We start from the raw sequence: 10,662 nt of genomic DNA on the forward strand, positions 1-10,662 counted from the left end.
CGATTTCATTGACGACAAAACATCCTTCCTTTCGGAGTGGCTTCCTTCCTGCCATGCGTTTGCTTCTTAGCCCTTCGGTCTGCCCTTCTCTGGTCCTCTTTGGCACTGCGTCATCATGGCAGCCCACAGGCAGACAGACCGCCCGCCAACGCAGATTCGCACACGCCCAATTAGGCCGCAGACAAAACAAGATTTTTGCGACGATTGTTGGCAGAGTTGTTTATTCATCGCACGCCATGACATCACACAGCAGACAGCAGACGGTAGACGGCAGACCGCAATCCGCAGCCATGCAGCTGCTCCAGTCTAGTCCACTTCAGTCCGGTCCACCTTCATTGCTCAGACGGCCTTGACTTTGGCCCTGCTCGCAGCCTCCAGCTGCTGAGACTTGACTGCAAACAAGACCACACCACCCAGAGTGAGTCAGAAATAGCGGCAAAAAAATGCAAAAGTTTCTGCTTTGGCTCACCTGTGATCAGAGCTGGAGCGGGTCCGACTAGATCGGTGGCTAGGGGGTCCAAGGCCAGGCCCAGGACAGTGGGAGCTTCCTCATCCAGCTCCTTCTCGCCCTTGTCGGATCGCTGGAGCACCTGTTTGCGCAGCTTGCGGAGGTAGGCCGCCTTGTAGGCCTCGCTGGGCTTGCCGCCTGCTCCGTAGCTCACCTCGAGCACGGTCAGTGGGATGACAGTGGAGGAGACGGGCACTAGATCTGAGGAAGCGGCAATGAGATGCATGCAAAGGTCTCTTTGAACTCACTCACCTGCCTCGTACTTCTCATCGGGATTGCGCTTGTACAACATGGGAGAGGGCGAAACGCTGGCAAAGGCCAGAGCCAAAAGCAACAGAAACGGAAGAAGATTCATTATTTTTACTCATGCGCACCGTCACAGAGCCACACGCCGACTGAGAGTGCGTGAAGATGCCGACTAAATTCGAGATCGATAGATGCGTGGGAGTGGCACGACATTTATGCCATATTCGAATTTAAATTCAAAAACCCAACTGCATCTCCATAGCAGCCGTCTATTGACAGTGTGCGAATCTCTGTAACTATCGATATGTCCGCGAATGGCTACGCAGCGCTACGAGGGAGTCGATAACTGCAGAAATGCTGAATGCTTAACCCATTGTCATCCAGTAGCTCTAAGATTATGAAGTTTTGATAACTTTTTAAGCATATCTGGGGAAACGCAGCAGCCATTGGTCTGTAAGTTTCATTATAAGCAGCATTGTTTTTACGATGTAACTCAAGTTATTAAACTGCGTAAAAAGAGAGGGGCTAAGATGGCCATATTTGTGGTTTTCCTCGGTATATATACGGTATAGACCGAAAATGAAAAGGTATAGTTTGGTATATTTCTGAGGTTCCGGCTGTATATTCGATCGAAAAGTACGCGGTCACACTGATGCTGAATAGTGCAATGATATTTGGAAGTGTATTTTTTTTTTAAAGGAAAATCACACGACGATTCGAGGCAAATGGAACGGACAAACGCTGCCCATCAGAAATAGCATAAATAGGACGCGAGTGAACCCAGCAGAAGAGCACAGGAACGGGAGCGAGCGAAACAGCAGAAGTCAGCAGAGGGCCAGGCAGAAGGCGCAGCAGCAAAGTAAGGTAGAGCGAGGGAAGACAACAAAACGCAACAAAGAGTCCAAGCCAGTAAAGCATGAGCTGGCGCTGAAACTGAAATCGAAACCGAAACCGAAATTGAAATTATAACCGCAACCAGCAAGTGCACGTGGAGGGGAGTGAAGCCAACAGGAAGAAACAAGAATCAAGATTCAAGGCGAACGCTGGCAGGGGAAGCATAACGTGGCGACAATAACAAAGCGAACGAAGAGAACTCATAACTGTTAGTGGCTCCGTGTTACGGTTGACGGAAGAGGCAAAGCTGCAGGCAGGTGCAACTACATCGCCCCACTCGCACATTCGCTTGGCATCCATATCCATTACCCACCTTCATCCAGGAAACGGCAGGAAGACGGCGTCGCATCAGCATCAGACACAACATCATCATCGCCATCAGCAGAAGCAATCCAGCAGCAGCAGCAGCAGCAGTAACAACAATAACAATATGAGCACCGTGTTCATTAATTCGAGAAAAAGTCCCAATGTGCCGAAGAAACAGGGCACCGACCAGTGGGTCAAGCTAAATGTGGGTGGCACCTACTTTCTGACCACCAAAACGACGCTCTCCCGTGACCCAAATTCGTTCCTGTCCCGTCTTATACAGGAGGACTGCGATTTGATATCGGATCAGGTGAGTTCCTGTAGCGCGTGCGAATATTTATAGACCTCACTGTGTGTCCACCGTCCGTCCCGTCCTCTTTTTTGGTACATTAGCGCGGGGGGCGGTTATAATTATAGTAATAAAAATCTAACACCGAAAATTGTACACATTAACGCACCCACACACACACACACACACACACACACACACACACACAAACAAACAAACATAAGCAAGGCAGCAGCAAGCAGCATGACCCAATGCAGGTCATGCAGCGGAAGCAACAGCAAGAACAACGATTTTTCTGGGGCGCAGGCTAAAGCAGTGACCATGGGCGAGAGAAAGAGAGAGAGCGTAAAGAGTATGGGAGATAGCCCGCACACCGAACTAACTGCAGTTGCAGCCGTGGGCGTGTGGGTGTTGGTGTGCGAGTGCGAGTGTGAGTGTGTGTCTTTTTCGTGCAAGGTGTATTGAATGTGAAGGTAAGGCAGTGCAGAAGCTCTGCAGGGACGGAGAGAATGGAAAACAAACTAAAACACCTTACATGTGATGCACCTTGCCTCGAACTAGTTTACTGTGACAGGTCCCTGATTTGGCTGGTGTGCCGAGTCCTTGGCGCTGTTCTGTGCTCCGTGCCATGGGAGGGTTGATGGAGGAGCGAAGGTCGAGGTGGGTTGTGTGGTACAGCAAAACCAAAGGCATCGCCAGCAATAACCATCATCCATGCCAATAATAATCACAGCATGAACAACGCGAACATGAGCCATGCCATGCCATTCCTCTGCCACTGTGGTCTGTGCTCCCGCTCTGCATAAATAAATTTAAACGAAATTCCTGAAACACACATAACGAGAGTGTGAATGAATTTCCATTTGGTATAAACAATAAACAACTTCGACAGCGGACACTGGCACTGGCTCTGCCACTGGGCATTCCCCTCTCGTTTACCACCCCACACACTGCGCACTCCCCTGCGATGTCCAAATAGTTTTCAATACAAAGTTTTGCCATGTTGTTGTTACTGGTGCGCCCGTGCCCGTGCCCATGCCCGCGCTCTCGCCCGCACCATTTGCTATTGATTTAATTCACCTCCCCGTCAATTAAGGCTGGCAATCTCCGCCTCTTGCCTTGCCTCCTAATCCATTACCTATGCCTATCCGGGTGCTTAAATGGTTTCAAACCAAAATAAAAGCCAACGAAAACGACAAAGCAACAACAAGACCTTGAGGCAACATCCAGTGGCGTCTGCTTGTCATTCATTCACCTGCTGCTGCTGCTGCTGCTGTTCTTAATGATGATGATACATCACGATGTAGATGGGGGAATGGGGGGATTCTAGATAGTTGGAACAGCATGGTGCATGGTGCAGTCATTTTCCAGAACGTAAATAGCGGCAAATGCAACTTGGAACTTGGAAATCGAAGTCAAAATCAACATCAGGCACAGCCCCCACCTGTACGGCTGACAGTGTCAGCGACAGTGACAGTGACAATCCGCAATACCAGAATTGGACAGCTGGCGGATATGAGTGACTAATGTTCTTTCGCTTATATTGCAGGACGAGACTGGAGCATATTTGATCGACAGAGACCCCAAATACTTTGCGCCTGTACTAAATTATCTGAGACATGGCAAGCTTGTGCTCGATGGCGTCTCGGAGGAGGGTGTGCTGGAAGAGGCCGAGTTCTACAATGTGACACAGATGATAGCGCTGCTCAAGGAGTGCATCAACCACAGGGATCAGGTGAGAACAGGCATCCAACTCCGATTCAAACAGTTTCAAACTAATATCGCCCTTCACTCTTTCAGAGACCGCATGCGGACAAGAAGCGCGTTTATCGCGTGCTGCAATGCCGCGAGCAAGAGCTGACCCAGGTGAGTGTGGTTCAACTGTTCTGCTCTGTTCATGGCGAATTTAACCATTTTGCCCGCCCTGTTCTAGATGATCTCAACACTGTCGGATGGCTGGCGGTTCGAGCAGCTTATCAGCGTCGGTACACAATACTCCGCCTACGGCCCCTTCGATAGCAATGAGTTCCTCTGCGTGGTGTCCAAAGAGTGCGGCACCACGGCCGGCCGCGAGCTAGAGCCCAGCGACCGGGCAAAAGTTCTGCAGCAGAAAGGATCGCGAATGTAAGCAATCGAGCAATCGAGCGAGCACTCTCTCTCTCGCTCTTTTTCACTTATGCCCCCACGCACACCTACACGGAGAGGGGGCCACTGCCATCACCTGCCATTGGCTGTGGGGCGCTACTTGATTGTTGGGTCTTGTGACCACCGACCGATAAGATATACACAGAAAGAGGAGCAGAAGAAAGGCCCAAACATTTATACGATCTATTCTATAGTGTTATCTATCTATCTATCTATACATTATGCGAATTTAGTCGACTTTGGGACTGTTTGTCCCTAAACGCTTTGTTAGCCAACGCACAATGTATTCATGAGTAATACTTTATAGTTGTATATTTATCTGATTAGTATATAAGTCTACGTACCGTATCGTCGCGCACCCCCTCTGTGTTGCATGATAGTGCGGCGGGTGTGGAATTGTTTGTACCATTTGAAATCGAAACCCTAACCTGACTCTCTCTCTCTCTCTCTCTATTTATTTCTTTCTCTCTGTCTAATTGCAGTCTTGGAATTTAAACACACGCAACATGTTCACATCCAATCCCTGCAAATCGCAATCCCCGCCATCATCATCATACACAATTCGAAAGCAACAAAAACAAGAACACAGAACAGCAGGCAACTGACAACAAAAATTCGGAATAATAATTGGAAGAAAAATAATGGAAATTCTCATCACACATCCACGGTCAGCCAAGCGAATCAAGCAGCCACCCCCCAGCCCGAGCCCCAGCCCTAGCCCAAATCATTGCATATCAGCTTAAAAACAACAGCATTGCACCGCAGCACATCACTTTGATTCATTTCAATCATCAAAATCAGATCAAATCGGTCGGATGTAGGAAGCTGCATCCAACATCCACAAACACACATCTATTGTACGCTCCATTTCCACTCAAGACAAAAGTTAACAGCCAATAGTACTACGATTCCCTCTTGCGTGTGCGTGGTGTGCTTGTCTCCACTGTACTGTACAGTACAGTAAAGCACGTTGTGTGTGCGCGAGTGCATGTGTTCAACTTGTAGTGAAAGCAAAAACCAAAAACAAAAAACAAAAACCTTAACTAAACAAACACGCACAAAACTAAGATAGATACCACTTTTGTTTGCTTCGATGCACTCCACTGCCAGACAGGAATAGGGATGATGATGCGGATGATGATACTCAAGTTGCAAGGGTTGAGGAGATGAAGCAGCCGCAGCATCAGTACACCGTACAGCCGTACAGTGGGATACACCGCCACACCATCTTTAGCTTTAGCTTTAGCTTAGACAAACACGCACACACCAGTAGCATTCAGTCTGCGACAGACGGATCTGCTGGGGACACAATAAGCTAAGGCGACGGCAAAACACACAAACACCAGTAGAGCAGGGATCAAGGAGGACAGGCAGGCAGGACAGGCAAAACAGACAGAACAGACAGCTGGATGTTGTTTTGCAGAGTTAGTTTAAATAGTTTTTATCGGGCTTACAATAAAGCGGACGGCAGCCTCGTTGACGCTGGGCAGCTTACACTTTTCTGCGGCTGGCAGATTGCACCCAGATAGTCGCGGTTTTAGATCGCGATTCCCTTGGTCTAAGGTCTAAGCAATTTACTTTCGGTACACTAAGTTCGAGCTGCATTTACATGTCTGACATGTCCGAGTGTTATGTTAAACACACACAGAGCATAGAGAGCATACATATAGCGTATTGTAGAACGGACACGGGCAGCCCCTCGTTGTGTGTTGTGTTGGGTTGAGTTGAGTGACGTGTAGCGCCCGGTTCACCACCTTGAGCTTTATTTAGAAAGTGTATAAAATGCAGACACACAAATAACATAATTAAAAACAAAAAACCAAAACAAAATTGTCAACTAAATGATGAAGAGAAGAAGTTTAAAACAATTGAATCACGACTGAATTTATGTGAACTCGCACTCAAAAAAAGAAGTTGAACAAAATGATTCATGCTAATGAAGATGCAAAAGGTTTAGGTAAGCAAATTTAAAGATGACAATTGAGATGTGAGCAAAGAAAATAAGAAAAAAGAAACCTATCCGGCGGCGTTTTGTACAGGATATGCATGATATGGTATGATAAGAGTACATGGATGTATATAATTTTAAATAGATATTAATTTATACACAAAAACAAATTTAGAAACGATACAGAACGTCGCCACCTACTCATACCCATTTTGTATCCATTTTGAATTATTTTACGGCACGGCATGGCAGGTGCCAGTGTGGATTATATAGAGTATAACTTATGCTTACGTGGATTACCTTTCGGCAGAGAACCCTTTACACTAGCATGTAGCTGTGCCGCAAAGATCTGAACAGCACAGAGAACAGAGACCCGGAGAACTCTCTTAGCAAAATCGAAACAGAAGGCAAACTGCAAATGATAACCATATACATACATAGATACCGATAAAGATAACGATAAAGATTCAGGCAAAGCTAAAGATAACCCAGATAATCCCATCCCTTAAACCCAGCCTCCCCTCTTCGAGCATTGTATTTCCTACCCCCCTACAACAAATAGGGATGTACTCACACACCTGTTCTCACAAAGTTATGAATAAACCTACATACAATATACATCTACTATGTATCTACCTATGTGTACACCTGCATGCCCAACCCTCTTGCTGATAATGAGATAAGAATGAGGATGAGGCAGGTCCACTGAACTGCGCCTCTTGCAATACCAATCCAGTGGGTCCTTGAGGATTCGACTCGCAAATTTAAATATACACATTATAAAAATAAACTCTGAGCCCTTTTCTAAAAAAAAAAACAACCCACAACCCAGTTGTCTTTATTCTATGTTGGCGCTTTTGGGGCTGCAGCTTCAGAAAGCCTTTTAGCGGAGCAGCCTGGACTTGACTGGTGAGCAACGAAAGACAAGCGTCACAGAGGTGGGAATACTCGATAGCCAAATCCTGGCAATTACCTTTAGGAAGCTCTCAAAGCGCTCCCTGTGACATCGTAATGCGCAGGAACATACAGCAAGGATTCGTCAACGCAAGCTTAATCTAACAATAAAGCTATGGAAAGCTACAGAGGGACTTTTGACTTTCTAGCAAGGACTCGCAATAAAAGCTCAGTGAAAGCGGATACTTATATAAGCTATCTATAAGCTTTACTCTCTTAAATAAACATTGTAAATGTTTTCTTGCATTTAGTTATATAGAAATGAAAACTGTCTAGAACGGCATATCGCTGAAGTTGTAAATACATTTATTACTTAAAGTAGCTTTAAATGTTTTAAAAAATAAGAAAATATTACCTTCGAGCACGTTACTTTCTCGTTCTTGGAGCATATTATTTAAGCCAAGCACTGGAATTATTGCAAGCAATATTGCATATTGGTTAAACACAGATGCAACTAACTCCAAGTGCGGCAATGAGAATGGTAGCATTGCGATCCTAATGATCCCTAGGGAAATATTAACGCTAGCGTTCTCTTACTGCATCGGGCATCATCGTCGATTAGTTAATCTATTTAGATTAGTTAATCTATTTTATCTAAAGTAAGATCAAAGCAAAGCTCGAATTAAGGTGTTAAAGCTGAAAAGTAATTGAAATACTGATGCACAACCGATGAATGGAATGTCTGTGTGTAATTGCCTGACTATAAATATATGTACTTTATAGGGTTGGAAACGTTTCCCTCTGTGCACTACGCACATTGCTGCGACCACAAATCGAATATCAATCAGACTTACTAAAGTTCAGCTGCAGAAGACGATACAAAAAACAAACTAAATATTTAGTTAGTTGACTATCTTACAATTGCACAATTACAATAAATAGATAGTTCGGCTGTGAATGAGAGAAGTCAAACTGTAGGCTGATAAAAAGATGTAAACGCAGCGGCAGGATAACCCAACCATGGGACCTGTACTTTGATTCGTGCGATAGACTGTTTTTAAGGCTAATTGGGATAGGTTTATTTATAAACATTTCCGGTTTTTGCTTTGTAATTTGACATAATTTTGAATACGTTTTAAACCTCTTTGAACATTTGCGCATATTTAATATATTTTTTCCGATGTTTTGTTTACTATTTGGTATTTAACCTCGGCTATTGCTGCTGGTTATCAATACATGTTGTGTGTTTCCTTCTGTGCGTAAAGCACATAACTCTGAGTACCGGGGAATACAAATTTCCAAAACATTAGAGATGATTATGCTGTGATTTCTTTTCGGCACCAGTTCATTTCGTTCTTATTATTGTTTAGCATTCAAGATGGAAATCATTTCTTCGATTCTATGCAGTTGAGGCTAACACGTTTGCAGCTCACTCGATTGGTATCGCGTTTTGAATAGAATCAAATTTAAGCAAGGAATGAATACGAGGAGGAGTCTGAATACAAATTGTCTGTGTTGAGCTCGTGAGTCTGTAAGCTCATGGGATATTCATAGGCACCCCCAATGCCAATGCATAGAGCCTGCCGCTAAACTAACCTTCAGTTACTGTATGGCGACTGCGCAGCGACCGCTGTGTCATAACATTGCCAAAGAAGAACGAGGAACAGGAACAAGAGCAGGAGGAGGAGCTTCAGTTTTATAGATTCCGCTGGCGCAGGCCGTGCACGCATATCGATATGGCGGCATTAAAATTTAATGGCAACGCAGCTACCATTCCCCTGCCACACCACCCCTCTGGCCAATGAGTCCGCACTAAAGCGGGCAGGACACGGCCGGGGCACGTGCACATTTATGCTGATTCTAAACAAAGGAATAAAATAAAAACTTTGTCGCCGCGCACATGAGACCGCTAGAGGTGGAGTGGAGTGGAGTGGAGTGGATGGAGCCATAGAGGCAGAGCAGCAGAAACTTTTTATTTGTCAGCCACAGTCGCAGGACGTCTCACCGTTAAGGATGTTAGTGAGTTTTTCTGCCTTTTTTATTTGAAGACCACTCGGCCCACCATTCAGTCCTCTGGCTGGCATCGCTCACCTCTGGGAGAGCTCGTAAAGCGCAGCACGGAACGAGCCTAAGCGAAATTTCATTGGTTTTTATGGGCAACGACAGCGGCATCGAAACAGGGAGCCGCCTTTCACTTTCCTCGAGTTGGAGGAGCCTGCCTGCGTCTTGAGTCTGCCTTATCTTCATTCTCCATCTCGTTATGCCGAACCCCCCATTGACATTGGCAATGGCAATGGCATCGCCATCTTTGCATCTCTCCACACTGCAGCACATCCTTTCCACTCTTTTTGTGTTTGCCAACCCCTTGTGGGGCAGGGCCCAGACGTGTCGCCTCTCGTACGTCCTTCAGCCCATTCAGCAGCACATCTGTGCCCCAACCCCAGCAAGAGGCAAGGAGCGAGAGATGTCTGCTGGCCCCCTGCTCTGCGTTCACTTTTGAATAGTGCAAAAAAGTGCACTCAGGCAGCAGCTTGAGCTTGAGCCGCCCCCGAAGCACACACACACACACACACCAGCACACAAACACAGTTGGATGCACCCACCACCGTTTCACTTTCATTCTAGCAGGAGGGTACTCACGTACATACATACAGATGTATCTCTGCTCCAACTCCGGAGTTTGCACCTGCCAGAGTGTGGAGGATTTCTGCCTCCAGCCTGCTGCCTGACTGCAACTAAACTCCATGTAAAGGCCGGTAAAGGATTCTATGTCAACATGACGAAAGGAGGCTGCAGTCGGCGGCACAATCTACACTCTAATGCACCTGCCCCCCAGCTCCCCTGCTCCGTCGGAGCTCTCTGCTCTGAGGGTGGAATCACTTGCAAGGGTTAGAACTCGTCTCGTCTCGCTTCTCGCTTCTCGCTTTGCTTTCGATTTGTCTCGTGCCTGTCTAGTGCATCTAACTGTGCAAACTCCTGAATGCCACCAAAAGGGGTAGTGGCAGCTAGTGGCAGTGCCAAAGAGTGGGTTAGGCCTTTGTGCAACTCAAGTGCATGTCGTCATCGTCGACGACGCCGTGTTAAGTGCTCCCAAACAAAGCGGCTGCTGTGTCTGTATGTGGTGGCACATTGGCAGAGGAGCATGAAGGTGGTGGTGTGACGCGTGATTTCTGTGCAATTTAACCCCATTTTGTAGCAGCTCTACTCCTGAAGCTGGAGCTGGAACTGGAGCCGGAACTGGAGCCCTCCCCCCCTACCCAAAGGAGAACGAGAAGGAACGCAGCTGCAACGCCTAAGCAGAGCAGATCCAAAGCCTGATGACGCACACTTGCCCGTGCCACTTTCGCCAGGAGCCCTTCTCAGCTGACACCCTCACGAATGGGCAGGGGGCAGGCGGATTAGGCGAAATCTTAACCATGTCTGCAGTTTAAT

The 10,662-nt window shown here is 46.6% G+C and overlaps 2 protein-coding genes across 2 annotated transcripts; one reads left to right on the top strand and one right to left on the bottom strand.

The window, feature by feature from the left end:
- Positions 1 to 204: 204 nt before the first annotated feature.
- LOC117588325 lies at positions 205 to 912 on the bottom strand. The gene is made up of 3 exons (XM_034279521.1): positions 761 to 912; positions 470 to 709; positions 205 to 392 (listed from the first exon to the last, which is right to left on the bottom strand). The coding sequence occupies exons 1-3, from the start codon at positions 861 to 863 to the stop codon at positions 340 to 342; spliced, it is 396 nt and encodes a 131-aa protein (XP_034135412.1). The 5' UTR covers positions 864 to 912; the 3' UTR covers positions 205 to 339.
- Positions 913 to 1,404: 492 nt separating this feature from the next.
- Positions 1,405 to 6,731, top strand: LOC117588324 (BTB/POZ domain-containing protein KCTD5). The gene is made up of 5 exons (XM_034279520.1): positions 1,405 to 2,264; positions 3,793 to 3,978; positions 4,044 to 4,109; positions 4,177 to 4,367; positions 4,871 to 6,731. The coding sequence occupies exons 1-5, from the start codon at positions 2,079 to 2,081 to the stop codon at positions 4,881 to 4,883; spliced, it is 642 nt and encodes a 213-aa protein (XP_034135411.1). The 5' UTR covers positions 1,405 to 2,078; the 3' UTR covers positions 4,884 to 6,731.
- Positions 6,732 to 10,662: the final 3,931 nt, after the last annotated feature.

The sequence above is a fragment of the Drosophila guanche genome, unplaced genomic scaffold (genome assembly GCF_900245975.1).
Source record: "Drosophila guanche unplaced genomic scaffold, DGUA_6, whole genome shotgun sequence".
Taxonomy (NCBI): Eukaryota; Metazoa; Arthropoda; class Insecta; order Diptera; family Drosophilidae; genus Drosophila; species Drosophila guanche.

Bases quoted from the DNA above. Each gene is read 5' to 3' on its own strand.
- LOC117588325 (XM_034279521.1), bottom strand. From the start codon at position 863: ATGAATCTTCTTCCGTTTCTGTTGCTTTTGGCTCTGGCCTTTGCCAGC. The intron at 710-760 runs GTGAGTGAGTTC...CCGCTTCCTCAG, and splicing joins CGATGAGAAGTACGAGGCAG to ATCTAGTGCCCGTCTCCTCC. The intron at 393-469 runs GTGAGCCAAAGC...TCTTGTTTGCAG, and splicing joins CGCTCCAGCTCTGATCACAG to TCAAGTCTCAGCAGCTGGAG.
- LOC117588324 (XM_034279520.1), top strand. From the start codon at position 2,079: ATGAGCACCGTGTTCATTAATTCGAGAAAAAGTCCCAATGTGCCGAAG. The intron at 2,265-3,792 runs GTGAGTTCCTGT...CTTATATTGCAG, and splicing joins GCGATTTGATATCGGATCAG to GACGAGACTGGAGCATATTT. The intron at 3,979-4,043 runs GTGAGAACAGGC...TCACTCTTTCAG, and splicing joins GCATCAACCACAGGGATCAG to AGACCGCATGCGGACAAGAA.